This window comes from Kogia breviceps, chromosome 19, assembly GCF_026419965.1.
Source record: "Kogia breviceps isolate mKogBre1 chromosome 19, mKogBre1 haplotype 1, whole genome shotgun sequence".
NCBI lineage: Eukaryota > Metazoa > Chordata > Mammalia > Artiodactyla > Physeteridae > Kogia > Kogia breviceps.
Genome location: NC_081328.1, coordinates 36,580,143 through 36,607,870, shown reverse-complemented (window position 1 = coordinate 36,607,870; position 27,728 = coordinate 36,580,143). Strand labels below are relative to the sequence as shown.

General features: G+C 53.5%; 2 protein-coding genes across 7 annotated transcripts in view; one reads left to right on the top strand and one right to left on the bottom strand.

Moving 5' to 3' along the window:
- Positions 1–5,566, bottom strand: part of SOCS7 (suppressor of cytokine signaling 7) — a 34,067-nt gene extending 28,501 nt beyond the window's left edge. For all 6 annotated transcript variants that reach the window (XM_067020818.1, XM_067020819.1, XM_067020820.1 and 3 more), the window contains exon 1: positions 4,396–5,566. In XM_067020818.1, the coding sequence (XP_066876919.1) occupies positions 4,396–5,363 (968 nt within the window). In that variant the 5' untranslated portion in view covers positions 5,364–5,566. The remainder of the gene's footprint in view (positions 1–4,395) is intronic.
- A 5,509-nt stretch (positions 5,567–11,075) lies between these two features.
- Positions 11,076–26,103, top strand: GPR179 (G protein-coupled receptor 179). The gene is made up of 11 exons (XM_059046495.2): positions 11,076–11,956; positions 13,505–13,613; positions 14,921–15,008; positions 15,448–15,683; positions 16,483–16,551; positions 16,939–17,048; positions 17,312–17,550; positions 17,721–17,859; positions 18,507–18,612; positions 19,431–19,577; positions 20,950–26,103. Exons 1-11 carry the CDS (start codon positions 11,163–11,165, stop codon positions 26,038–26,040), a joined length of 7,128 nt encoding a protein of 2,375 aa, XP_058902478.1. The 5' UTR covers positions 11,076–11,162; the 3' UTR covers positions 26,041–26,103.
- The last annotated feature ends 1,625 nt before the right edge of the window (positions 26,104–27,728 follow it).

Here is a 27,728-nt window from a genome sequence, read left to right as displayed (position 1 = left end):
AAACAGAGAAATGGGTTTCTCATGTCTGCCAGGTCTGTCCACAACAGCAGGGCCTCAAACTGATGCCAAGGGAGCCTGCCTCTCCTTCCAGAATTGAATCTTTTTTTCCCAGATAGGAAACCACTACAGAACTTTTCTCCATTTTTCCCCCTCACAACTATGAAGACTGCCAGTAATATCCTCAACTGGTAAGTAGGAAAAAAACAAACCTTGAGAAATGAACAAGGTACCCATTTCCAACCAAGTATGTATTATATGATGATTCAAAAAAGTAGGATCAAATGCTATTTCTCACCAAACACAAAGGAAGACAATCAGCTAAACATATGTGAAACAGACAAGGAAACTTCACTGGTTTTCCTGAAATAGCAATCGTATATAACACTGAAGCCCACGGGCATCAAGCCCAGCTCTCTGAATTCCAACATATGTGTGTTACACGGCCTAGCCCAGTTCTGAAAAACAGAAACCTGATTAACTGGTGAGCCCATTTCTTCCTTCACTTCAAAAGAGTTCTCTAACCTAACTCATACTAGACCTAAGACTCTGTATATCCAGGAAGGTCAACTTAGCAGACTCTAAAGCATCTGAAAGGAACTAAAGTTTGCTTAATGTTAAAATATGGAAACGGTTAAGCCTTATTAATGATTGTAGGGGGACTTCCCTGGAGGTCCAGTGGTTAAGACTCAGTGATTTGGGCTTCCCTGGTGGCACAGTGGTTAAGAATCCGCATGCCAAAAAAAAAAAGAAAGAAAGAAAAAAGAATCTGCCTGCCAATGCAGGGGACATGGGCTCGAGCCCTGGTCTAGAAAGATCACACATGCCGTGGAGCAACTAAGCCTGTGCGCCACAACTACTGAGCCTGTGATCTAGAGCCTGCGAGCCACAACTACTGAACCCATGCGCCACAACTACTGAAGCCCACACGCCTAGAGCCCATGCTCTGCAACAAGAGAAGCCACCACAATGAGAATCCTGCACACTGCAACGAGGAGTAGCCCCCACTTGCTGCAACTAGAGAAAGCCCATGCACAGCAACGAAGACCCAACGCAGCCAAAAAAAAAAAAGAATCCTCCTGCCAATGCAGGGGACACGGGTTTGAGCCCTGGTCCGGGAAGATCCCACATGCCACAGAGCAACTAAGCCCATGTGCCACAACTACTGAGCCTGCGTTCTAGAGCCCGTGAGCCACAACTATTGAGCCCGCATGCCGCAACTACTGCAGCCCGTGATCCACAACAAGAGAAGCCACCGCAATGAGAAGCCAGCACACCATGACAAAGAGCAGCCCCCGCTCACCGCAACTAGAGAAAGCCCGCACGCAGCAACGAAGAGCCAGCGCAGCCATACATACATACATACATACGTACATACATAAATAAATAAAAAGACTGCGCTTCCACCACAGGGCACGCAGGTTCTATCCCTGGTGAGGGAACTAAGATCCCACATGCCGTGCGGCATGGCCAAAAAAATAAATAAAATTAAATTTAAAAAGGATTGTAGGGCTTCCCTGGTGGCACAGTGGTTAAGAATCCACCTGCCAATGCAGGGGACACGGGTTTGAGCCCTGGTCTGGGAAGATCCCACATGCCGCGGAGCAACTAAGCCCGGGTGCCACAACTCCTGAGCCTGTGCTCTAGAGCCCACATGCCACAACTACTGAAGCCCACGCGCCTAGAGCCCGTGCTCCACAACAAGAGAAGCCACTGCAATGAGAAGCCCGCGCACCCCAACAAAGAGTAGCCCCCGCTCACCACAACTAGAGAAAGCCGGCACGCAGCAACAAAGACCCAATGCAGCCAAAAATAAATAAACAAATAAATAAATAAATAAATAAGATTGTAGGAGGTACTTTCTAGTGATAGCTGTGGGGAAGGTAAATGCTGAGAAGAGCAAAGAGAATCATGCCCAGAGGTTACTGTAAAAGCCCCAAATTATACAGCAAAGACTGCAGAGACTCATAATTAACTCCAACAATAAGAAGGCAGGCATATACCTTCTGGCAAAAGACTGACATTTCTCATGGCTTCCAGGTCCCACCAATCAAAACAAGAGTACAAGCTAAAAATCCAAACTTATCCTTCCTCCCAACAGGGCGGACTTACCAAGGAGGTGCAGATCCATAGAAATCACAACTACCCTGGCCAGACTTATCAAGCTTCTCACAGCTGCGAGGCTGCCAGCAAGACTGGCACATAGTAAGCTGTGGAAAAGCTAACAAGAAAATCTAACAGCACCAAATCCTAAGCACTAAAAAAAAAAAAAAAAAATCACCAGTTCAATCTTACTACTTCTCCAAAAGCACAAAATATTCCATCTCAATTTCTCGTCTTCACTCTATTCCTATAAGGACGGGAACAAGACAGGAATCACTCCCATTTTACAGATTTAAAAAAGGGGGAAGTATGAAGAAGACAAAATTGGCCCACATCCCGTAGCTGATGCTCGAGCCCTACATGGAATCTAACTGTTCACATTCTCTGTACAACATGCTGCCTCCTAACAGCAGTCAACCAAACGTTCATACATGAATACATAGCTCTTCTCCAATTCATCACAAAAAGCTCTTGGACCAAAAAATGTAATTCTCCAGTGCCCTGAACTAAGCTTCTTTGCAGAGCTACAGCCCAATTTGCTCAGCAGTAGAAATCTGTATTGTGCTTAGTGTGAGGGTTGGTCACAGAGCAGCCAATGACCATTAAATTCTGCTTCCAAATGCAAAAAACCGTATAGTGTTATATGCCTTTTCCTCCTCCTAATCTATTAGACGTAGCAGCTAATTTCACACCACACCTCCTATTTGGTGTCTCTGGAATCTTAGACCAAGTCCTGGTCAATATGGAACAAAGGCAAGACAAACTACAAGAAAACTAGCAATCTATCCTATGTCATTACCCACAGCTTCAATCCTGCCCTCCCCACAGCTGATGAAAATTTCATCTACACTGGTTACGTGGAGCATCGAATGCAGAGCCTACCACGAAAAAGCTGCTTCAGCAGCCACACTTTTCCAGACCTAAGCTCCCAGCGTGAGTTCATTGGGAGGCAAATGTGGAAACATACATCTACCTGAAGGGGCAACACGCATCAACCTACTGATTTCCTCAGGAAGTCTGGGTTTGGTCTGATTCCCAAGATAAGCCCCTGGCCCAGCTGTTTAGAAAAGGCAACAAAGTCAAACTGACCAAGGGCAATTCCCTGGCGGTCCAGTGGTTAGGACTCTGCGCTTCCAAGCAGGGGGCACAGGTTCCATCCCTGGTCAGGGAACTGAGATTCCCCCGTGGCACATGGCAAAAACAAAAAGAAACAAACAAAAAAACTGACCCCACACTTTCCTTTTGAAGTACAAGTTCCTTTGAAAGGATGAGTGGTTTCCAGTCCAGATCACACCTTAGGACCGACTAGGGAGCTTTTTAAAAATTCAAATTCTTGGCCCTCTGATCTTTTCCCAAAGCTTCCCACGTGATTCTGATGAACAGTAGTTCTCAATGTTTTTCAGCCTTGGGTTGTGGCTACCAGTGCATCTCATGAATCCATCACATGAGCTGCACCAAAACCAGTTCCAATCTTTCTAAGAACCCACTCAACAGTGCAAACCACAATGGCAGTTATCACAAGGGAAGTCTCATTTCAGTGACACAAAAGTTGACAGCTTTTCTAAACCGATGTACAAATCTAACACTGGATGTCAGAGAACCATCCACCCTTCAGAAATGCAGGAAAAAAATGTCTAAGTTTGGAATTTTCATCAATTGGCCTAGAACTCATACTTAAGACTTCTCATGTGGGTTTGAGAGCAAGGCTATTTTCTATTCTCACAGTGGTCAGCATACAGGCTTGAGATCCCAAGTATATCTAAGAAACCAACCAAGAAAACATTAAAACTCTGAACAGAGATGCCCAACTGACTGCTGGCCTACAACTACACAAGTCTGTCACCACATCTGCACGCGTGAGTGTGAAGGGGGTGCTGGTACACAGAAAGAATAAGCAAGGTGGTCAAACACTACACCAACTTTTTGCCCCAAAGGCTACACCTGTTCAGCAAGCCCCCCGCCAGGGGTAATGGTAGACAGACACCTTGGAAAAACTTTAAAAGCTGGGCCAGGGTGGGCGTGGGGGGGCGGTGGTTTGGAATCATCGCCCAACCAGAGAGATGGAAACCAGCTGATAAGTGTCACAGCGGGAGTGAATTCTTAGAGTGAAGGCTGCTCCCACAATCAGCTCTGACCTAATGGGCAATGTCACCACCTTTCGCCTCAAGTCTCCGCCTCCTTATGAAGACCATATCTTAAGAATTGTCAGGATCGTGTTAGCAGTAGAATAAAAGGGAAATGAAACAAGAAAAGGAAGTCTGTCAGGCAGCCCCACCGACCCCCAGCCGGTCTCACCTCCCCGCGTCCAGCTCCCGGCCCGCAAAGCCTCCCACGTCTGTCAGGCTCGCAGCTGAAGCAGCCAGCTCTCCGGAAGGCCTCTTGCCGGCCCCATCCCCACCGCCGGAGCCACCGTTGCAGCTCTTCGTGCGGAACAGGCGACTGAGGCGGATTTTGAGGGAGCTCTTCCGAGAAGGGCCTGCGAGCGGCCGGAGGGGCCCAGGAGGAGGCGGGGGTGGGGGAGGTGGCTGCTGCTCCCCTCTACTCAAGCGCCCTGGAGGGACCAAGTCCTGCACCGGGAAGGGCACCGGGGGTAATTCAGGGCCCGGAGGCTGCAGCAGAAGCCGGCCGCCCCCTCCTCCTCCGCGGCCCGGGCTGCTGAGCTCCTCTTCTGAGCAGCTGTTAGTCTCCAGGCTCTCGGCCTCTGACTCCAAGCCTTCCAGGACCAGCAGCGCGTCGCTCGTTTCCGTGGGGTCCTCCCCGGCCTGCGGGGCGGCAGCAGGCGGCTGGGGCTGCGGAGGGGGCGGCTGAGGGGGGCACGGGCACGGGCAGCAACCTCCGCCGACCGTCTTGACCCCGGGCCCCGCAGGCTGCCCGAGCCCCAGAGCCGCCAACTGCGCCTCTAGTCCAACCGCCGGGCCCCAGGTCCGCTCGAGCGCCAACCCCGGCGGCAGGGCCTTGGGGTCCAGGGCACAGCGGTGCCGAGGACACAGCAGTTCCGAGGGTCCCGGCTCCCGGGCCGCCTCCGCGTCCTCCTCCTCCGGCGGCCGACCCACGTTGCGGAACACCATCAGCTGAGGCGGCCGGGAGCCCCGCGGGCCCGGCCGCGTGAGGAAGGGTGGCGGCGCGGGGCCATGGCCCGGGGGCGGCGGCGGCGGGCCTGGCTCGGGGTCCGCCTCTCCATAGCCGAGCAGGCGGCTCAGGACGCGGTACGAAGCGGCCGCCGCCGCCGCCGCCTCACCATCCCGGAGCTCGGCCCCCTGCATCGGGGAGAGGGAGGGAGGGCGGGCGGCTGGGAGCCGGGCTGGGGTGGGGACTAGGCCGGGCCCCTCCGGAGCCCCGCCCGCCGCTGCCCCCGGAACGACAGTGCTAACGGCTGCCGCGGCCTCTGCCTCATACAGGGGGCGGGGGTCGCGCGGAGCCCAGCGCGAGCCCACCCTGCGCGGAGCCGCCGAGCACCGCCCCCAATGCGTCACTTCCGGGTGATGGTGGCCACGCCCTTTCCCCAGGGCGTGCTCGCGCCGGCCTCTCCGAAGAGTGACGTTACGCGGGGCCTGGGCCGCTATTGGCCGTGAGCTGCTTCTCGCCTAGCCCTTAGTCCGGTACCCCGACCCTGGTTTTTCACTTCCCGGGCCCTCAGGCCGAAGCCACCCTTCCGGATAAGGTGGGGTCCCCTGGAAAGCTTGGTCTAGTCCTGGGAGAGAGCTGCTGGCCTTGGGAGGACAGTACCTTTTGGCTCTGGTCCCGCCTATGCCGCTTGCGATGTGTGACAGTGGCCAAGTCGTTTGTTCATTGACTAACTGTATCCCCGCCTTGGCATCCAGTGAATATTTATGGAATGACACATGAATAACATGTTCTAGACCCAGTGCTGTGCTGCTAAATGTTGAACAGCCGACTGTCGGGAGAAAAGGGGAATGTATGCACGTATATAGGTACATAAGGATGTGTAGCACAGAATTTACAAATAATAATGTACATTTGCAGATTCCTTATAACCAATTTATTCTCACAGAATGCTTTCACTGATTTTTGCCCAACTGCTGTATGGGTAGCCAACACGTGGTTTCAGTTGACCGGGGAATGTAATCGCCACATGGATGTTGGTCGATGTCCTCTGTGTCAATGTAAGAGGAAAGTGAATAAACAAAAACGTCTTACCTGTCAATTATGGGAGCGACTTCTTTGTTGAATAAGAAAACAATTTTCAAATACTGAAAGAATATTTCCTCAAGTTTTGTGCTATACAGAATGTAATGGCTACAGACATAACACATTCACTTAAAATGTGAATTATTTACATTTTCTCATCACTTTCTTAAATTTAGATTATCGACAAAACAATAAATCAAGTCCCTATTTGTAGCGTCTGCCGATTTCTCTGGTGTAAATCCTCCCACCAAGGCTGATTTCAATCTACCATCCTGACTTTACTGAACACAGAGCATACTATTATGCAGTAGTTTCATACTATTATGTAGCAGATACAACAACACAAATAACCTCAAGAGCACAGGTAAATAATAATAGTAAAATTATTAGGAAGTGATGAGTTTTGAGAATGTATTACCTTTGTTTTTAATATATTTAATGTTTGTAGAATTTAATTTTTAATCGTTGGCTGTGTTTAGCAACTGGCTTGTAGGGAATTCCCTGGCGGTCCAGTAGTTAGGACTTTATGCTCTCACTGCTGAAGGCTGGGGTTCAAGCCAAAAAAAAAAAAACCAGCTGGCTTGCAAAATTTATTCCACGCCCCCTGCAGTGGGCGTGCAAAGTCTTAACCACTGGACCACCAGGGAAGTCCCAAAATTTCTGAAATTTTAACAGTTGGCTTTCACAAGCCTGTATGAGCCAGTTCCACAGTACCACTAGACCTCAGTTTTCTCATTTGCAAAATAGGGATAAGGATTGCTGCTTTGCTTACTTGCAGGCATGTTGTGAAGGTCACGTAAGTTCAAGCTTGTGTAGAGGTGTGACTGGAGGCAGGGAGACCAGTTAGGAAACCACTGCAATCTTCCCATGAAGAGATGTCGAGGGATGCAAAGGATAAGGAGGAAGGGTCAGCCAGCAGAACTTAGCAACTTTAGTACCTGAAGGTGCATTTAGGGGAAGATGATCCAGGGTCTGCTATGAGTTCTACAGCCAGAGAGAACTTTTAAAAAATATATTTACTTATTTAGCTGCATTGGGTCTTAGTTGCAGCATGTGGGATCCTTAGGCACAGGCATGTGAACTCCTAGTTGCGTCATGTGGGATCCAGTTCCCCGACCAGGGATCAAACTCGGGCCCCCTGCATTGGGAGCATGGAGTCTTAGCCACTGGACCACCAGGGAAGTCCCCAGAAAGAACCTATTAAAATGAATATTCACCAATAGCCTGTGATTATAACCCTTCATGGTTTCCCGCGCTTCTTAGGCTAAAGACAAAACTCCTTAAGGAGGCCTATGGGGTCCTGTGTCATCAGACCCCTGCCTCTCTGGTTTCATCTCCCACCAGGCTCCACCTTGTTTTCTCTGCCCTGCTTTTCCACTAGCCCTGTGTCAGGCTCAAAAACATGGCCATTGCATAAGCGGTTCCCTTTTCTTGAAAGGCTTTTTCCCTCCCTTTTTGCTTCATAAACTCCTACTCATCCTTCAAATTAAACTTACTTCTCTCTACCTCAGGGAAATCTCCCTGCCTGGGTACTTCCTCCTCACTGAGCTCCAAGACCACTCCTTTGTTCCACTTAATTGCACAGGTGTGATTTGTTATCTATCTGTGAGGTTATTTGATTAAAGTCTGTCTTTCCTATTAAGCTGTTAGCTCTGTGAGGGCAGGGGCCTCGTCTGCTTTTTGCCCATCATGGACTCTCCAATGCCAAGGACTGCTTGGCACGGAGTAGGCCCTTGATACATAAGCATGGAACGGTTGTTCCATGCTTGTAAGAAGCTCCTGATACAAATTCATCTCTAATTCTGCACAACAGAATTAATAACCTCCCTTGCCCATGAAAAAACTGAAGAGTTACTTACCTAAGGTCACACAGTTCAAAAAGGCGAAGTGGAATTCAAAACCAGCTCTGACTCCAAAGATTATATTTTCTACCCTCTCTCCAATACCTTTTAGGTGTTACTTAGGTTTCTGGAGAAAAGAAGAGAAATTGCTATAGGTCCATAGCAAACCAGAGGCCTAAGAAGACCACCCAAGATCCCTGGCTGTCTCTGGAAAACTGGCTCCAGAACAGGTTACCCCCACGAATGCAAGGTCTGTAAGCTCCACAGCGCCCTCTGCTGTCCAGCTAGTTTCCTGGCCCCAGAGGGAGGCAGACCATGTCTGCCACCTGGGGGTATCTCCACCTGCCCTGAGCACACAGAGGCACAGGGGAACACACACACAGGCTCTTCCTAAGGCAGAGCAAGGGATGCTGCCTTTCTCCATTTCCTTAAATGTCCAGACGTGTAGTTCCTGTAGTTCCTGGAAAAAATATTGAAAATTAAGCTCCAAGCAAAGGAAATGTATCTTTGTATGAGCTGGATTTTTGGGGTAGGTTTTACGTCTACATATACCTGTTTCCTGAGGGCTATATAAGTGGTCCCTGCAGTGGTAGAACCCTAGTTTAAAAGGTTTGCAAAGAACAATTCAGAGAATCTAAACCAGTCTTGAGTTCACTCAGTCGTTCAGCAATGGGCTAGGCTTCAGTGATGAATGAGACAGCCATGGTCTCTGCCCCTCTAGAGCTTGCCATCTAGTTTTGAGTCCTAGTCATGCCATTTCCTGGACATATTACCAAGAGCAAATAATTAAACATCTTTGAACCTGTGTTTCATTTGTAAAAATAGGTCAATAATAATCTCCCCTTGATAGAGCTGTTTTAGGGATTAAATGAAAACTTACTCGCAAATGCTACAGCACTATTCAAACATTAGTTATTATTATGAAAAGCTTCTTGGGGGAAAAAACAACTGACTATTATGTCTTCACCCAAGGTGTTCTGTTGGCCCTGGACTAACAGTAACCAGTAACAATACCAAGAATGTGGAACGGAGCACTTGCTCACCCCACCCCACCCCCTACCATCCCTCTTTCTGTTGGCACACTGGAATCAGAGAGGCAATGGATGTGTGGATGTGTGATACAGGTCTGATCCCAGACCACTCGCTGGCTTTGTGGCCTTGAGGAGGTCACTTAGCTGACATTCGGTTTTCGTTTTCGTTTTCTTCTCTATTAGAGAAAGGTCTGAGATATAGGCACTCTTAGTTCTGACATCATAGGGATTCTGTGGAGGTTTGTCCTCTAGCCCCCATCTCTTCCTCCACCCCTTACGTTCCCAGTGAAGGTTCCAAAGCAGAACTGTTGCTTGCAGAGGCCACCAGTAGAGCAAGAGTTTTTAGCCACCACCACCCAGCCCTCCCTACATAAACTCAGAGATCTGGGACATCAGAGGTTTAAGAAGCGGGGATGGCGGCAAAGTGAGAAGGGGAGAAACTAACAGATAGCACATGCACATGGGGCCAAATCACTGTGTGAGCGATCAGCGATGGGAAAGTGGTGGAAGAAGGAGGGAGAGGAAGGCAGGGGCTTTGTTCCGTTGCTGACTTCAAGAATCCACACCCTTCTGGATCCCAGGAGGCTGCCTCAGACAGTGCTAACTCTGAGCTTTCCAGTTATTGTGTCCAACAGAGGGAAGGATGTGAAGGGTAAGAAGACCTGGAAGAGCAAGAGAGGTTAGCCATGGTTTTCATGAAGAAAGGAAGAAGGCAGGGCTTAGAATGACAAACTGAAGGTGGAAGAAGCAGAAGCAAAACTGTTCATTCTCTTCCCCCCTCCCCACCATGACCCCCTTACTCCAGGCAGTGGTTAACTCTGTGATGCAGGAGAAGGCGGGCTTCCCTGGCTGGGGAGGTGGAGACCTGGTGGAGGCTCCTCTCTGTCAAGAGCAACAGTGTGGTCCTAGGGAAGTCCCTTCACCTCTCTGGGCTATAGTTATGTCTTCTTGAGGTCTCTGAGGATGAATAGCAGGGTGATGGTGGGGGTTTGATGGGGCAGTGTAGGGGAATCAGAGCTCTGGGTTTGAGTCTCAACTCAAATGAAGCAGCTATGTGATCTTGGGTGAGTCTCTGAGCCTCACTGTCTGCATCTGTGAAATGGGGATAAGAATATTCAGCATAGGTGGGTTGGGGAAGAGTCATTGAGATAACGCAGGTGAAAAACACTTTGTAAACTGCCACAGTCTGTACAAATATCAATTATGGTTCTACTGGGCTCTCTTGGGACTTCTCTGGTGGTCCAGTGGTTAATACTCCACACTTCCCATGCAGGGGTCCTGGGTTCAATCCCTGGTCAGGCAATTTGACCCCATGTGCCGCAACTAAGAGGCTGCGTGCCGCAGCTAAGACCCGGCGCAGCCAGATAAATAAATAAAATTTTAAAACCCTATACTTATTGGGCTCTCTTGCCCACCCCTTGCCAACCCCAATCTGAAATTCTAGTTCAGCAGCACGGTGTCGGGGGTACAGGCAGCTACAGCAGATTGCCAGGAGCTGCAGCTTGGCCCTTTATCATGGCCGTCGAAATTGCTGCCAGGAGGCTGAGTGGAGCAGAGGGGTGGAGAGAGGGGCACAGGCTCATCTGCGGTTGCTATGGCGCCCCATCCTGGATTTGCCCATCTCTCCTAATGGAGCAAAGGGCAGAGGGAGGGAGGGAGGAAGAGAGAGAACGGCTGGTCCCTTCTATCTCTCCCTGGAGCAGATGTAGGGTGGGGAGTGAGGGGAGGGAGCCTAGATATTGGATGAGAAGGGGAGGGAAGAGTGGTGTGCCAGGATTAAAAGGGTTTGCGATGGGGGGCCACACTGAGAGAGCAGGGAACAGAGCCCTCGTGCCTACGTCCAGAAGCCAGCTGATGACGTTAAAGAGAAGAAAAAACCAAGCAAGACAGCGTGAGCATGAGAGAGAGGAAGAGAGAAAGCAAGGATAGGAGGCGTGCAAGCAGGCAGCCCCAGACTGCGGCCAGCCTCTGCCTGGGATCTCCTGAGCCTCCAATACCCTGGGCAGCCTGGACCCCAGGGGCCCTGAGAGCTGCCCCAAGGATGAGCACCAGGGCAATGGTCATACCTCCTCATTTGTGGGGGCTGCTGGTCTGCTCTTTCCTCTGTGGCTGGGCTCTGGGGGGTCCGAGGCTCCTCCGCTCTCTGCCTGCGCTGTCCTCCCAAGTCAAGCCAGGATCTGTACCCATGTGGGTGCCCCCGGAGGCGGCTGAGGCAGCCCTGGCTTTTCTCTACTCTGGAGATGCCCAACAGCTGTCGGGGGCTAATTGCAGTGAGCGCTATGAAGCCCATGGGGCAGGAGCCAGACCAGGGCTCCCCCCAATCCTATGGAGGGCAGCGGGCACCATTACGCAGGCTGCCAATTTCCTCAACATGCTGCTACAAGCCAACGACATCCGGGAGTCCAGTGTGGAGGAGGATGTGGAGTGGTACCAGGCACTGGTCCGCAGCGTGGCCGAGGGGGACCCAAGGGCATACCGGGCTTTGCTGTCCTTTAACCCTCCACTGGGGGCCAGCCACCTGCAACTGGCCCTGCAGGCCACCCGGATGGGGGAGGAGACCATCCTTCAGGACTTGTCTGGGAGCAGGGTGCAGAAGGAGAGCCCAACCGGGGCCCTGGACACCCCTGACCTGCAGAAGCGGGTGCTGACCAATGACCTAGGGAGTCTTGGCAGCCCCAAGTGGCCACAGGGGGATGGATATGTGGGGGACTTGCAGCACGTGAGGCTGTCTCCTCCTTTCCTGGAATGCCAGGAGGGCCGGCTCCGTCCGGGCTGGCTTATCACACTCTCAGCCGCCTTCTATGGACTCAAGCCAGACCTCAGCCCGGAGATCAGGTAAGTGGGTTTTGTGCAGGGTTTGATGCTATTGTAGATTTGTGGGGTGGGGGGCCCAAGTCCAGCCAGCTGTGCATAGGCCATTTGGTATGCACATGTGTGGGGGACACAGATGTGTGTATTTGCATTCAGCTGTGTATACCTGCAGTTGACCCTAGGAACCTATAACTGTGTGTTAACATATACAGGTGTCTGTATGTACTACATATAAATCACTGCATTTACAAGTAGATATACACATGTGTGTGTACAGATGTGTGGACATAGCTGGGCATAGGTCCTGGCCTCCAGGTCTGAGTAGTGGGTACAAGGCAGGAGAGGGCTTGGTGTGGGAGACAGTGACAATCCATGCACTGGCTTCTCAGAGGAGTCAGTCAGATGGGCGCTTCGGGAGTGAAATTCGCTGCTCCCTAGCAATCTAGAACTGTAAAAGGAGGTTTCTGCAAGGGAAGGAAAACACTTGAGGGGAGGCTTGGCACCATTGCCTTTTCTTCCCAGGAGTTGGCCAGATCCCCAGGGTCACTCCCAATGGCTATATTCTTATATCAAGTCCTGACCCCAATAGCCTACGATACTCCTCAAATAACTGACTTCCTCCCTCAGCTGGAGTAAAGAGGTGATTGGGAGCCATGATGGGAAGGAGGGAGCAGATGGATAGTGTACCACAAGGCATTCAACAATCAACAACGGGGCTTCCCTGGTGGCGCAGTGGTTGAGAGTCCGCCTGCCGATGCAGGGGACACAGGTTCATGCCCCGGTCCGGGAAGATCCCACATGCCGCAGAGCGGCTGGGCCCGTGAGCCATGGCCGCTGAGCCTGCGCGTCCGGAGCCTGTGCTCCGCCAACGGGAGAGGCCACAACAGTGAGAGGCCCGCGTACCGCAAAAAACAACAACAACAACAACAATCAACAACGTTGTTTTCCCAGCTCTGTGTCCCCATTCATTGTCCCTGGCAGAGTTCCTCTCCTGGCCACAGGCAGCGTGGCTCCTTGCCAGCTCTCTCCCCATTTAGCCCAGAGCAGGGGTTGAGAGCCCTTGGGCCAGGCAGCTCTGACTCTGGGCCCTTCTATTCCATATCTCCTTTGCTGTGATCAATTCAGACCTGGTTTGGGCAGAGTGAGGGGGTGGTTAATAGCTGTGCTTTGCGTGCGTGTGTGTGTGTGTGTGTGTGTGTGTGTGTGTGTATACATGCAGTGGGAAAGTGTGAATATCCCTTTCAGACAGATCATCAGAGCCGCAGCTCCCATATGTCTCGCCCCCTCCCTTTCCCATTGATAGAAATCAAGAAATGCTAGGATGTTGAAAACCTGAGGGATGGGGGGGTGTGGGCAGGGAAAAACCTAGGGGGAGGAGGATTGTTGCTGCAGAGACAGCAAGGGTTAATAGCACTGGAGAAATGGCCTGCGTGTGTGCCCTCTCTCCTGGCACACTGCAGCCACTGTGCTAAAGTTTGTAGAGCTTGCATTGCCTCATAGTCTGGGGTCCAAGGACACATGTCCACCTTGGCATCCTTCACTGTACCCCTAACTGCTAATTCACTGCCCTAGGGGGCAGGTGCAGATGGACGTAGATCTTCAGAGCGTGGACATCAATCAGTGTGCCAGCGGCCCAGGCTGGTACTCTAACACACACCTGTGTGATCTCAACAGCACCCAGGTAAGGATACAGAGGGTGGGGGTGCTGGTGTCCTGCCTCCCTCCCCTTTCCCATCACTGCCATCAGGAGCAGCTGACAAAGGCACACCACCCTCTCCGGGCTTCAGCGAAGTCCCTACTGCTAAGATAGATAGAGATGAGATACCAGGCTTTTTAAGAGTGAGGACACATACAGCCTAGACCCATCCCCCACCCGAGACAGCCACCTTCATTCCTTTGCATTCTCAGTGTGCTTCCCTGTCTGCTCTCCCTTCTGGTACTGGCTGCTCCAGGATCCCTTCCCAGGACCGCCTCCTGAGCCTCTATTAATCGTCCCCTTTCCATCTCCTGAACCACAGTTACACTGACTGCATGCTTGTTCCTGAGCTGAACTAAAGCCAAGGGGAGCCCTGCAGCCTGCTGGGAGGTGTGGTGGGTTTGGGCATCTGTTGCTCTTCAGGGCACAAGTGTTTGGAGCTATCAGTCCAGGGATGGATAAGGGCTCCCATTGTCCAGTGCACTTTTAAACCCAGCCACATTCGTCTCTCTGGGTATGCATTTGTCTATGGTAGGAACAGAATGTTTTCCAGTGGTCTGAGTAAGAGGGGGAGCTGGGCCAGATTTCAGAAGCACCTTCTAGGGGCTGGATGTATAATCTTCCTTCCTTTGCCCCACTGCTGTCTGTTCCCAGCCACTCCCTACAGTAGGTCTGACCTCATCCACGGGCTCATCTTCCCTGCCTGGCTCTGAGGTCTGCTCTGTCCCCTGCTGGGCAAACATAAATGGGTGGATGTGGAATAAAGAGCTGGCCTTGGCATCCCACCAGCCTGGCATTAGCCTGGCATTAGGGCTGGGGAGAGCAGTTCTGCGCCAAAGCCAGATGGCCCTGATGGAGGGAGCTGCTCCTCCATGGGGGCCTTTTCAACCCACCTGTGTGCCAAAGAGAGAGGCTGATGGGGACCCTTGAAGCAGGATGTAGGCACACAGGTGTGGTTGAGCTCAGATTTCTCCCTGCTTCCACCTCCCCAGCACCTTGCTCTAGCATCAGCTGGGCACTGGGAAATGAGACCTGTGAGGCGTCCGTCAGGGCCAGTCTGAATAAAAGGGTGATCCATCTCCATACTCTTTGCTTGGAGGTCTCTTTGAGAAGAGAGGCAATGGTGGGGGCAGAGGAGGGTTTCCAGGGATGGAAGGCTTCAAGGGCTGGGGCGGCTTTCTGGTGGGGCTCCCCGGTGTAGGGGCCGTGGATAGGAAGGTAGATGCACCCTCCGTCTCTTCCCAGGAGGCAAAGCCTCATATAAATACCGATTGTGTTTGTCACCCCCACAGTGTGTACCCCTGGAGAGTCAGGGCTTTGTCCTTGGCCACTACCTCTGCCGCTGCCGACCAGGCTTCTATGGGGCAAGCAGCTCCGGGGGTATGTAACTATGCGGAGTGCCAGGAAGGTGTTTTACAGGCTGGGCTGATTGGAGGGGGGCATCTGGGGAAGAAAGGCAGGCTGGGGTGAGACACTGGGAGAAAACTCATGGAGCAAGGGAAGAATGTTGAGAGAAGCAGGAGAGGCAGGCAGGGTCCAATTTGGGGGTGTCTGTTCCTTCCGAGAATGAGCTTATAACATGCCAGTCTGATGCAAGCTGACCTCACAGTGAGTCCTAGCCTGGAATCACTTCTTCCTGTTACCCTGCCTTCCCCTGAAAGTACCCACTTCTTCATTCCTACCCATCCTGACGCTACCCCAGGGGCCACAGACCATAAGAGGGCAGGGAGAGAGCTGTGGTGACCATTGGGAGAGAAGGCTGGGGTCTCAGGATGTCCCAGCCATGCCCCTCTCCCTGCACCCATCTTGTTCTTTATAGGCTCAGAGGAGGGCGCTGACCAGCCTACCGGGCAATTTGGGTCCCCTCAAGGCAGCTCCGGGAGGCTGCTGCGGTGCCAACCATGTGCTGAGGGCTGCTCCAGCTGCCTGGATGCCACGCCGTGCCTGGTGGAGGAAGCCCCTGCGCTACGGGCAGTGGTGCTGGCCTCTCAGACATGCTGCATGCTGGCTGTCTTCCTGAGCATGCTGGTCTCCTATCGCTGCCGCCAGAGCAAGGCAAGGAAGGCCCCACATCTCTCTTCTACACACATGTCCTACCCATCCTGAGTCTCTAGTATCAACCGGAGACCAGAGACTACCTAAGACTAGAACTTGAGAGAAATGGGTTCTGGCCCTGATTCTTAATCTAACTCACTATGTGACATGAGGCAAGTGACCTCACCACCTTAGACCTGTTTCCTCACCTGCTCAATGAAGGCACTGGACTTGATTCAAAACACTGTGTAGGCACTAGGGGAAGTGATCTGGCCCCTCAGACATGTAAATAAAATGACAGCACAGCAAAACAGGGGCCAGGATAGAGGTGTCAGTTGCTGTGGCAGCTCAGAGAGGGGACCCAGTCACCCTGCCTGAGATGGCGTGGGAAGACTTTCTGGAGAAGATGACATTTGAGCCAAAGTTGACGGTCCACTGACAGAGAAGCGAGTTTCTAGACAAGGAGGCAGTCTGACCCGAAGCTTGGAGGAAAGCCTGAGATCCCTTCTAGCTCCAGCAACCTCTGATTCTAGCCCAGGTCTGCAGCAAGGCCCAGGCTGGGACTGGGAGGGGCATGGGCCTGGGGTGGCAGGAGCTATATGAAACCTTTGCCTTAGCCAGGCTTAGTGCCAGTGGAGCTAAGAGACTGTGGTGAGAGTGGCTGTGGATGGAGAGGGCAGAGCTAATGTTACAAGGTGAAGCTTTAGCCCAGGGCCATGGGGTGACCCCTCAAACAGGCCTGAGACCCTCCTGTACCATCCTCCAGGCTCTGTCCTCTTGCTGCCCTGCTTACATACCTCTCTCTTTCCTGGGTTCACAGAGGATCCGGGCATCTGGAGTGGTACTGCTGGAAACCATCCTTTTTGGATCCCTGCTGCTCTACTTCCCTGTGAGTCTGTGGCCAGAGGCTGACCCCACCTCCCAGGATCCCCCATAGTCCCAACCTGGTACCCTCCAAGCCCCAGAATCCTTCCTCTCTGCCCTGTTGGGGGGATTCAGAGACCTCAAAAATCCTCCAACTCATACCCACAAATGACAGGCTGGTCTAGTGAGCTCTGGAACCAAACAGCCAGGCTTAAAAGGAGCTCTATGACCTGTTACGTGACTTAGGACAAGTTACCTAACCTCTCTGATAACAAAGCTACTCCTCTGCAGAATGGAGGTGATGATGCCTCTATGAAAAGGCGGTTAGGAGGATCAGCAATGTGTTTAGCATAGGCCTGGCACACAGTGGAAGTGCAGTGGAGAGCAACTTTTTTTGCCCCCTCCCCACCAGGTCTTCATCCTGTACTTCAAGCCCAGTGTATTCCGCTGCATCGCCCTCCGCTGGGTCCGGCTGCTGGGTTTTGCCATTGTCTACGGCACTGTTATACTCAAGCTTTATAGGTAGGGTCTGGGGCAGAGCTTGCTCTCACGCTGCTCACTCCAGGCTACCCCAGCTCATTAATGGAACAAAGTTCTTCACAGCCAGACCCTTCTGCCTGCTCCCATCACTATGGCCCTCCCTTCCATGTAACTTTTTTTGGGGGTAAGAGGAGGCGGTGAACCATGGAAGGGATGGGAGGACAGGGATGTGCGGAGGGAAGGGAAGCAATGGCCGGGGGCATCTCCCCTCCCTGCATCCACCAGCCACACTCTAACCCTTGTAGAGTGCTCCAGCTGTTTCTGTCTCGAACGGCCCAGCGGGGCCCCCACCTGAGCAGTGGGCGGCTGCTGCAGCGTCTGGGGCTGCTTCTGCTGCTGGTGCTGGGCTTCCTGGCTGTATGGACAGCGGGGGTCCTGGAGCAAGGCAGCCAGCACGCGTCCCTGGTGGCGCGAGGCCACACCCACACAGGCCGCCACTTCTACCTCTGCCACCACGACCGCTGGGACTACATCATGGTTGTGGGTGAGCTGCTTCCACTGAGCCCAGCCTCACTCTGGTCCCCCTCCCTGTACCCCCAGGGGTCCTCCTGCCTTGTACCTGGACCCCTGCACCGGGGTGCCCCTGGCACGGCCTACAGGGAAAGGGGTGCATGGCTGCTGAGGTGGTACCCGGCTCTCCTTATTTCCCTGCAGCCGAGATGCTGCTCCTGTGCTGGGGCAGCTTCCTCTGCTACGCCACCCGGGCTGTTCCCTCAGCCTTGCACGAGCCGCGGTACATGTGCATTGCCCTGCACAATGAGCTGCTGCTTTCTGCTGCCTTCCACGCAGCCAGGTGAGGACGGGCCCTTCTACCCACCACGCCTCCCACCCTAATACCACTCCTCACCTCTCCCAGGTGAGGGTACCCCCATCCCACAGCCCTCCTTGCAACACCTACTACGCCTCAGCAAGGTGAGGAGGGCCCCCACCTGTAGCTCTCTCCCTACCCCACAGATACCCTTCCTGTAACCATGTCTCACCCAACACCCGAGAAGAGGAAGCATGCTCCACTCCTAACTCCTCTCCCATTCCACACGCGCCCCCCTACCACGACTCTCCTCCACATACAGGCTCCATTCTCCCTGCCTTCTTCCCCCTCACACCCCAACTGTCCTTGCAGCAGGCCTGCTCTGAGTGTCCACAAGGATCTGGCCCTGTGGTGAAGGTAGAATCAACCCACAGGGTGGTCCATAACAGAGTTAAGTGCTATAAGCAGCCAGAGAAGGCAAGCTGGAGTAGTCTGGAAGGGCTTCTCAGAGGTGGAGATTAACGTGAGCCCTGAGGTGGGAGGGCAGGAAGAAGGAAGAGTGCCCTCCTCACTGCACGGAGCACCTCCAGGAGATCAGGGCGGGGGCTGGGGAGGACAGCCACTGAAACAGGTGAGAGGAAAGAGGCCACTCCCACCTGTAGCTAACCATCCCCTTCCCACCTCACCCTCAGGTTTGTACTGGTTCCCTCCCTGCACCCAGACTGGACGCTCCTCCTCTTCTTCTTTCACACCCACAGCACAGTCACCGCCACACTGGCTCTGATCTTCATCCCTAAGGTGAGGTCTTCCCCTGGCCTCGATGTGAGGCAGATGCAGCCCCTTTGCCAGGGGCACTGTGGAGCTGCTGTGCCCATAGCACCCTCTCCAGGCCAGGGTGAGAATGACACCCTGGGCCCTGAGGGATCTGGGCCCTAAGCAATGAGCCCACTTAGGAGTCACGGAAGGAATCTCCGTCTCCAATCCCTGGGCAAGGGAAATAAGAGCTAGAGCCGGGACTTCCCTGGTGGTGCAGTGGTTAAGAACCCGCCTGCCAATGCAGGGGACACGGGTTTGAGCCCTGGTCCCGGAGGATCCCACATGCCGCGGAGCAACTAAGCCCGTGTGCCACAACTACTGAGACTGCGCTCTGAGAAGCCCACGCACCGCAACGAAGAGTAGCACCTGCTCTCTGCAACTAGAGAAAGCCCACACGCAGCAATGAAGACCCAACACAGCCAATAAATAAATCAATAAATAATTAAAAAATAATAATAAAAACACTTGGAGTTTAAAAAAAAAGAGCTAGAGCTGAAGGCTGAAGGGAGTCCTTGTAATACATCTGGAAGGTTGGCAGACTCTGAAAATCAACTCAGAAGCAGTTACAGAAAGATAGGTGAGGGGGGGAGAGCTGAAGGACATGGCTAGGAATTGTGGGGGCAGGGCATTGAGACCCTGGTCTCTGAGCTAGAGAAAATCAGGAAGGAGAGGGAACAATACTCCTTGGACCCCCAGAATTCCAAATCAGAGAGGGGATGAAGATTTATGGAATGAATACATATGCCATGGGGCAGGGAGCCAAAGTGAGTCTTTTTCCCGATCATGCCCACCATGGCCAGTTCCAGAAGCCGGGGGCTCCTCCCCGAGAGGAGATCTTGGATGAGGTGTACGAGGACGAGCTGGACCTGCAGCGCTCAGGCTCCTACCTGAACAGCAGCATCGCTTCAGCCTGGAGCGAGCACAGCCTGGACCCTGGAGACATTCGGGTAGGTGCTGCCCTCCCTGCCTCCTCTTGATGCTACTTAGGGACTGGGCAGGGGGCACAGCTGCCCTGCCACCCGGGCTGTGTGCCACTGCAGGTCCCCTCTCCTCCCCATAGCTTTTCCTCTAAGACCCGCCTCCCTCTCTTCTCCACCATTGCCCTAAGCTGCTTCCCCTGACTCTACTCAAAGGAGGCCACACAGTGGATAGACGTCCCCCCCCGCCCAAAACCCAGATTCCTGAGGCCCACTTGGCAAGGCAGAGGCAGAACCATGAGTGGAGCTCAAATCACCTGTGTCTCCTGTGTCCTCCACTCCCACTCAGCAGGGCCACCATGAGGGGCAGCCTAAGAAACCCCTCAGTCCCCAACATACCAGGCAGTTAGTGACCCTAGGGCCATTGGGGCTGGGTAATTCAGGCAGTGAGTGGCTACCAGGGATTTCCACACCAGGATCCCCTTTCCCTGCACCCAGCCGTGTTAGAGAAAGGAAGTTCTTCCTGAGTCTTACATCAGGAGAGCATCCTTACCTTATTTTTCTGCTTAAGAATATCACTATAGTCACAGAAACCCTAGTGAGAGGCTCAGAGGGTAGGAAATAAAGAGACCTGGTGGTAGAGCCCATTGTCTTATAGAACCTGCATGTGGGAACAGTCCCAGGAAGCCATTTTGTCCATCCCTCTCTCTTTCCGCCGTATCCTCATCCTCTGAGCTCTGCCTGCCCTGCCACCTACCCCCTGGGGATAGGCTGAACTGAGACCCCAATCCAGCAGGCAGGCCAAAGAGTGGAGGCACGCTGCCACAGAGACACCATCCTTGACCCTCCAGTATGGGGAGCAGCAGCCCATGTACCTCCCCTATGCTGGCTGCGAGAAGAGATCCGAAGTACAAAAGACTTTCAAAGCCCCATTTCGTCACTTGAATATGGCAGTTTTCACGCCCACTGGTCCCACCACCAATCTCATATAATCCTCTTAAGGAAGTAACACTAGGCAGCCAGTTTTCCTTACTTTATTGAAGCAGAGGCTCAGAGAGGGCAAGAAGATAGCCTGGAGGCACATGATGGGTCAGCAGCCTCAAACCCAGGTTTCCTGTCCCCCAAGCTGGAGACTTCCCACCACACCACAGTGCCCAGAAAGTGGTGCGCTGAGGCCTCGGAGCTGAGCGGGTCAGGCTCGGAAACTGGTAGGTTGTTGGCCCTGCAGGACGGAGAGGTGAATTCTGAGTTTTAAAAGCTGGTAAGGGAAACAGCTTGGTGGGAGAGAGATCCCCCAGAGAAAATGGTCTGAGCAAGGGCTGAGGGGCAGAGCAGCGCCGCCAGGGGATGGAGAGCTTGGCCCTCACCGCCAGCTCTGCTCCCCTGATCCCCCCGCCCCCAGGACGAGCTGAAGAAGCTCTACGCCCAGCTCGAGGTCCACAAGACCAAGGAAATGGCCGCTAACAACCCGCACCTGCGCAAGCGAGGGAGCTGGCGCCAGGGCCTAGGCCGCTCCTTCATGAGGTACCTGGCCGAGTTCCCCGAGGCCCTGACCCGCCAGCACTCCCGGGACTCAGGCTCCCCAGCCCGCGGCAGCCTGCCCGGGGGCTCCTCCCGCCGCCGGCTGCTCAGCGCCAGGCTGCTCAGCGCGAGCCTCCGGGAGCCCGCCGTGCCGCCGGGTCTGCGCAAGTCCCGCAGCACCTGCGAGCAGGACCGCGATCCCCGCGGGGAGCAGTACCCGCCTCTGCTGGACTCGCTGCTGAGGAAGAAGCTGGCCAGGAAGGGCCCGCAATCCGAGAGCCGCGAGTCGGCGGCAGGGCCGCCCGCGCTGAGCTTCAGGTCGGCCAGCGCCCACAATCTGACGGTGGGAGAGCGGCCGCCTTGCGCCCGGCCCGCCTCGCTGCACAAGTCGCTGAGCGTCGTGGCTGGCTCCAAGGAAAAGGCCCTGCTCGAGGCCAGCCAGGCCTACCTGGAGGAGACCTACCAGCGGGCGAAGGAGCGGGAGGAGAGAAGGAAGGCAGAGGCCGCCCTGGCCAGCCCAGCGCGGAGGCCCTCGGTCTGGAGGCTGGAGCGAGCTCGAGCGACTCCCCTGTCGGCCCCACCTTCCCCCGCCAAGAGGAGCAGCGTGGACAGCTCCCCTGCCTCCAGAAAGCTGCACGAGGAGGCCGTGAGAAGGGTGCCCCACCCGCCCATCCAGCACCAGATCTCCACACCCATCATGGCCACATCCGGGGTGGGCCTGGGGGAGCCAGGGATGCTGTCTCCCACCTCCACCTTATCTCTGGCTCTGCTGCCAGCTCCTGCCCCTGCCCTGGCACCCATCCCAGTACCCCCACAAAGCCCCAGCCTACTCACCTACATCTGCCCCTGGGAGAATGCAGAACTAACATCGAAGAAAGAAAATGTGGCTCGGAAAGGCCCCTCGGGGCCAGAGCGAGGCAACCACTCTCCCGCCCCAGGTCGGGCCAGGCTCTGGAGGGCCCTCTCTGTAGCAGTAGAGAAGAGGGGGGCTGGGGAGCATGGGATGGACAAGGAGGACAGGTGTATCCAGGGGGAAGCTGATGAGAATGAGGACAGGCCCAAGGCCTTCTCTAAATCCCACAGCCTCAAGACCCCTGTTCAGCAGGGTTCCCTGCGTAGTCTGGGACTGGCTATCAAAGCTCTGACCCGTTCTCGGAGCACATACAGAGAGAAGGAGAGCGGGGAAGGGAGTCCTGAGAAGGAAGAGAAGGGCCGAGCTTTGGGAGAGGGTGTGGGGTCATGTCCCAGATCTCCCAGGTCAGGCCGGCCCAAGGCGGTGAGTAAGCAGGCCGCGCTTGCGCCCTGTGATGACGAGGAGTCCCTCCAGAACCAACAGAACGCTCACACAAGCAGAATGCTCCAAGTCTGTCACCAGGAGGGCAGCAGGGAACAAGAAGACAGAGGCAGGAGGCCATCCCAGGGTCTAGGGGAGGGGAAGGTTGCGAGAGCAGGTAAAACAGGGCCTGCCACACTGAGGCAAGTCAGGCAGGGCACAGTTAGGGACAAAAATGTTAAGCAAGCAAAAGAAGCCCCTAGGGGGTGGCGGGTACTGCCCCAAGCTGGCCTCCAGCCCCTGGGCAGTGCTGACCAGAGGGTGATAGATGTATGCCCCTGGGAAGTCACCGAGTCAGAAACGTGTCAGCCTGACAGTAGCAACAAGGCCGAAATCTGCCCCTGGGAGGTGAGTGGAGTCCCTGAGGAGGAGGCACTGAGGCAAGATCAAGATGCCTCCCAAGAGGAGAGGGGGAAAGCCTCAGAAAAATCAGAACCCAAAGATGTGGTTGCCATTGCTCAGAAAAAGCCAGAGAGGCTGGTCAGGGGACAGGAGGCAGTGTGTCCCTGGGACAGTGCCGATCCTGGGGGTCCATCCCCTCGGTCAGCCCCTCAGGACTCTGACAGAACCAAGGGCAGGTCGGAGACAGTGGGCAATGTGGAGCCTAGAGAGATAGAGACACGACCGTGGGAAGCCGCTGGCCCAGGAGCTTGTACACCTGACATCACCAAGGCAGAGTTCTGTCACTGGGAGGCAAGTGAAGGAGGAGAGAATGAGAAACTGTCCCAGAAGGGAGTAAAGAAGCTTCCCCAGGCAAAGCAAAAAACTCCCAAGAAAGCAATCTTCTTGGAAGAACAGAAACTGGGTGAAGGGTTGGAATCTCTTTGTCAGTGGGAAAGGACAGATTTCCGGGGTCCCTCAGCAGTCTCTACTCAGGCCCCGGGAACCCCGGGGTGCTCGGGGAGTTTGGGCAGTAGTGTCACTGAGGCGTGTCCACGGGAGGCAGGAGATGCTCCTGCTATCGGGAAAGCAGAGATTTGTCCCTGGGAGCTGGGTGATGAGGTAGTAGGGAAGGAAATGATAAGTCAGAGGACAGGTGGAGAATCTCTCCAGGAAAAGGGAAAAACCTCCAGAAAAGAGAGCTTTGGAGAGATGTGGGAACAAACTGGGAAAGCAGTGCAGAAATTTAGTCAACAGCAGGAGTCAGTGTGTCCCTGGGAGAGCACAACCCCTGGGCACTCCAGCCCACATCTAGAAAACTCCTCATCCAAAGCTGGTGGCCAACTCCTCAGCAAGGGAGGAAGCAGAGCAGAGCAGGTGGAAGATCTCAGGTCAGAGGCAAAGGAAGCAACACTTGCCAAGGCAGAAATCTGTCCCTGGGAGGTGAATGAAAGAACAACGGAGGACTGGACATCGGGACAGGCACCAAAAGAATCTCAAAAGGACAAGGAGAAGATGCCTGGAACATCAGGAATCAAAGATAGCACAACTTGGGAAAAGCCTGAGGGACAGATGCAAAAGCAGGAAGCAGTCTGTCCCTGGGAGAGGGTGGACCCTGGCAGCTTCTCCCCACAACCTGGTCCTCGAGACACAGATAGACCCAAAGCCACTTTCCAGATGTCAGGAAGTATGGGAAGCAAAACTGCTGAGATCTGTCCCTGGGATGCGGAGGAAATCCTGCCTGCTGAGAAGGCAGAGATCTGTCCCTGGGAGGTGAGTGCTGGAGCAGGGGAGAAAAGGGCTTTGGGAATTGAGGCCATTAGGCAATTTCCAAATGATACAGGAAGGGCTTCTGCAGATTTTGGACCTGGAGAGATAGCTATTACTGCTCCAAAGAAGCCAGAGAGGCAGGACCGGGAGCAGGAGGTGGCCTGCCCCTGGGAGAGCTTGGATCCAGGGGGCTCCTCTCAGCATTCAGACACTCTGGGCACCGACAGACCAAAAGCTGGGCTCCAGCTGTTGGACCGTGTGGGGTGCAGGCCAGTTGAGGTGTGTCCCTGGGAAGCAGAGGGAGCGGCTACCAGTGAAAAAGCCAAGATCTGTCCCTGGGAGGTGGATGAAGGAGCCCCCGGGAAGGAATCGGAACAAGAGATGGCGACTGATTCCATGGGGCAGAGGGAGAAAACTCTAGAAAAGGGGAGACTCACCTCCCTGGGAGAAGACATATCAAAATGGGAGACAAAACTGAGCCAAGAGCAGGAAGCTATGTGTCCTTGGGAGAAGGACTGGAGGACACCCTCTGCTCAGGCCCCCGAGGTCTCAGACTCGTCCAGCAGCGGGAGGGGCAGAGTGGCAGAGGGGCACTCCTTGGAAGCGAGTGATGAAGCAGCGCCGAAAGGGGACCTGACACAAGACCCAAAAATGGGCTCCTTCCCAGAACAAGCAGAAAAAGCAGAAGTCACTGCTGAAGATGGGGAAAAAGCAAGCAATGAGCTACGACCTATCTGTCTACAGGAGAGCATGGCCCCGGTGGGCTCTTTCTCCCACCCAGACAGTCACTGTCCTGACCAACCTAAAGCCAGTGCTCAGACACTGCTCAGCGTTGGGGGCAGGCTTGCTGAGGTCTGCCCGTGGGATGCTCCTGCCATGGGTGCTCCCAAACCTGACAGTGGCGCCAAAGCTGAGGCCTGTCCCTGGGAGGTGACTGAAAGAATCCCTGAGGAAGGGGTGTCAGGACAGGATGGAGAAGGGGAGCCTCAAGAGGAGGTGAAAGCCCCAGAAAAACCAGAGCACAAAGTTGTGGCTGTTCAGGCAAAGTCAGAGAGTGCAGATGGGAAACAGGAGGCTTTGTGTCCCCAGAAGAGTCAAGATTGTGGGGGTCTGTCTCTACAACCAGCCCCACAAGCTTCTGACAGAAGCAAAGAGAGTTCTGAGGCAAAAGGCAGTGTGGGGGCCAGAGTAGCAGAAGTGTGTCCATGGGAAGCAGAAGAGGCTCCCTCTGATAAGAAAACAGAGATCTGCCCTTGGGAGGTGAGTCAAGGGGCAGCAGAGAAAGGGAGACTGGAAGAAGATGTGGCCAGAGAATCTCAAGGGCAAGGAGAGATGTTCCTGCAAAAGGCAGGATCTGGAGGGACTGAAGAACACTTTGCAGAAGAAGTAAAAGTCAACAGAGAGCAAGAGACGGTCTGTCCTTGGGAAGGCACAAGGTCAGAAGGGCTCTCCCCCAAGCCAGATGCTCCAGACATGGACCAACCCAAAGTCAGTCCCCACAGAGCAAGCAGTATGAGGAGCAGGATGGCAGAGCTATGTCAATGGGAAGTCACAGATCCAGAAGGAAATAAAATAAAGGGGACCATGGCAGACATCAATATATGTCTTTGGGAGGTAACTGGAGCCCCATCTGAGGAATCTGGCCTCCTAGCTTTAACAGAAACTCAGAAAGAAAAACTCTGCCCCACAGCCCCTGAGAACCCACCATGCCTTTTAGTCCACAGACCTCTGGGTGGCTTCCTTCCAGAAGGCAAAAGCCCCTGCCCCGAAGTGAGCAAGCCAGCCAGTACTTTCACTCTGGAAGGTGTCAGAGAACTCCAAGTACCTTCAGAACTTGGGTCGAGGACCAGCTTAGTCCCAGAGCCAACTCTCCAGGAAGCTAAGGCTCAGAAGTCTTCCTCCTTAACCAAAGACCAAGGAGAAGTAGCTTCTAAAGCTCAACACGAAGAACTCACCCCTCCAACTGTCTATCCTTGGGACTGGGAGTAACAACTCCGTCAGGTGAGGTGAAACATTGGGTGGCTACCTTTTAGAAGCCAAGGTCCTTTCCAAGTCCTAGGTGTTTCCAAAAAACTGAATCAAACACACTTGGCCACTTTCTCTCTCCAAGGTGGCCAGAAGTCAACTCATTCCAAGATAAATGGTACAAAAAGGGTTTAGCTCGGATCCCAAAAGTTAATCCCATCCCCTCTTTACTTCCAACTCCTCTTCCTGCTCCAGAGAACAAGGGCTGGACCTTCTACTTCTAATGAATCCTCCCATCCAGCTAGAATACTCAACACAAGCTGTCTGTGACAGGACACTCACTTGTAAAGCCAACGTTAGTGATAAAGGGAAGTCAGCTGTGCCCAGCCCACATTTTCTCAAAAGGAGACCCATTCTTCTGTGAAGTCTACGAAGGACATTTTTTGAGAAGAAACTAAACCACGCAAGGCATTGGCAACATAGGGGCTGAGAATTACAGGTTATAAAGGTCACCATAGGAAGCTCAGAAGCCACTTATTCAAGTTCAAAGATAAATCAGGGGGAAAACTTAAATGGCTCAAAAGAGTTGCCTGAAATGCCTTAAAGACCCTGTCATTTTGACTTTGGATCTCCAGGTTCTGCTTTATTGATTCTCTCATACCTGCCCTTCTTGACTGCTGAAGTACAGCGAATCAAGCACACTTACGTCAACATCTGGCACCCAAAGCAACATCAGAGACAGCATAAAGGGAAAGGCAATTGCTTCAGGTCCTTCCCACGCCAGCTTTAACAGTTTAAGCCCAGTTTAAGTATGACTCTTACAAGCCTTTTCAGATGGCCTTCCCTCCTTCCTGCCCCATCTTTTGCTAAAATCTGCAGAGTTCATCCCACTGCCTCATTCTCCTAGCCTTTCAGTGCTGTCATCAAAGGGACCCATCTCTGTCGTCAAATGCAACTGGAGCCGGGGGAATTTCTGGTTCCAATGCAAGAACCACTCCAAATCACTTGTACAGTAACAAGAGGTCCACATCAGTCTCTTTCCCAAGAAGCCCGAAAAAGAAAGGAGATCCTGTTTACAGCCAGCACTTTAACTGCCCTCAGAAAGAGTAGTGCTATGAGGCAGGTTAGAGGCTTGAGGGCCAGGGAGAGGGCATCGTGTAAATACAAAGCCTCCTTTCTTAGGGAGCTCTCTCTCATTCTTAGCTCGGTTCAATTCTCTCAAGTCAATTCAGGCTACCCTTACTTAAGTGGTTCTAGATAACAGAGTGCTGGAATTAGGTGATACTACCAGAGGGGAATGAGGAAGGAGAAAAACATTGGTCACAGACATCCCAGGATTGGCAGGGGTGAGGTGGGGGTGGAAATACGCAGACTAAACATGGCACAGGGGCCCACCCTCTAACTGGACAGATACTGATGCCATTCACCAGGAGGAAAAAGACAAAAGAAGGGGATCAAATACCCAATGGGGAAAATATCAGTCTGCATGTAAACACTCTGGGCAGCTACAGGGCTTCACAGAGAAAGGAGCAAAGTGCTCCATTTCCAACAAGAAGGAATGGAGTAACCCACTTTCAGAGACCAGAGGGCCTTGTTCCATATATAGGCCTTCCCTCTTACCTAGGTCCCCTGCCCTAGGCTTCCAGAGCAGTAACTAGTGTGTTGTTTTTCTGGGCTCTAGCTAGTTAGCCTCACAGCTTCCGAGCCAATGC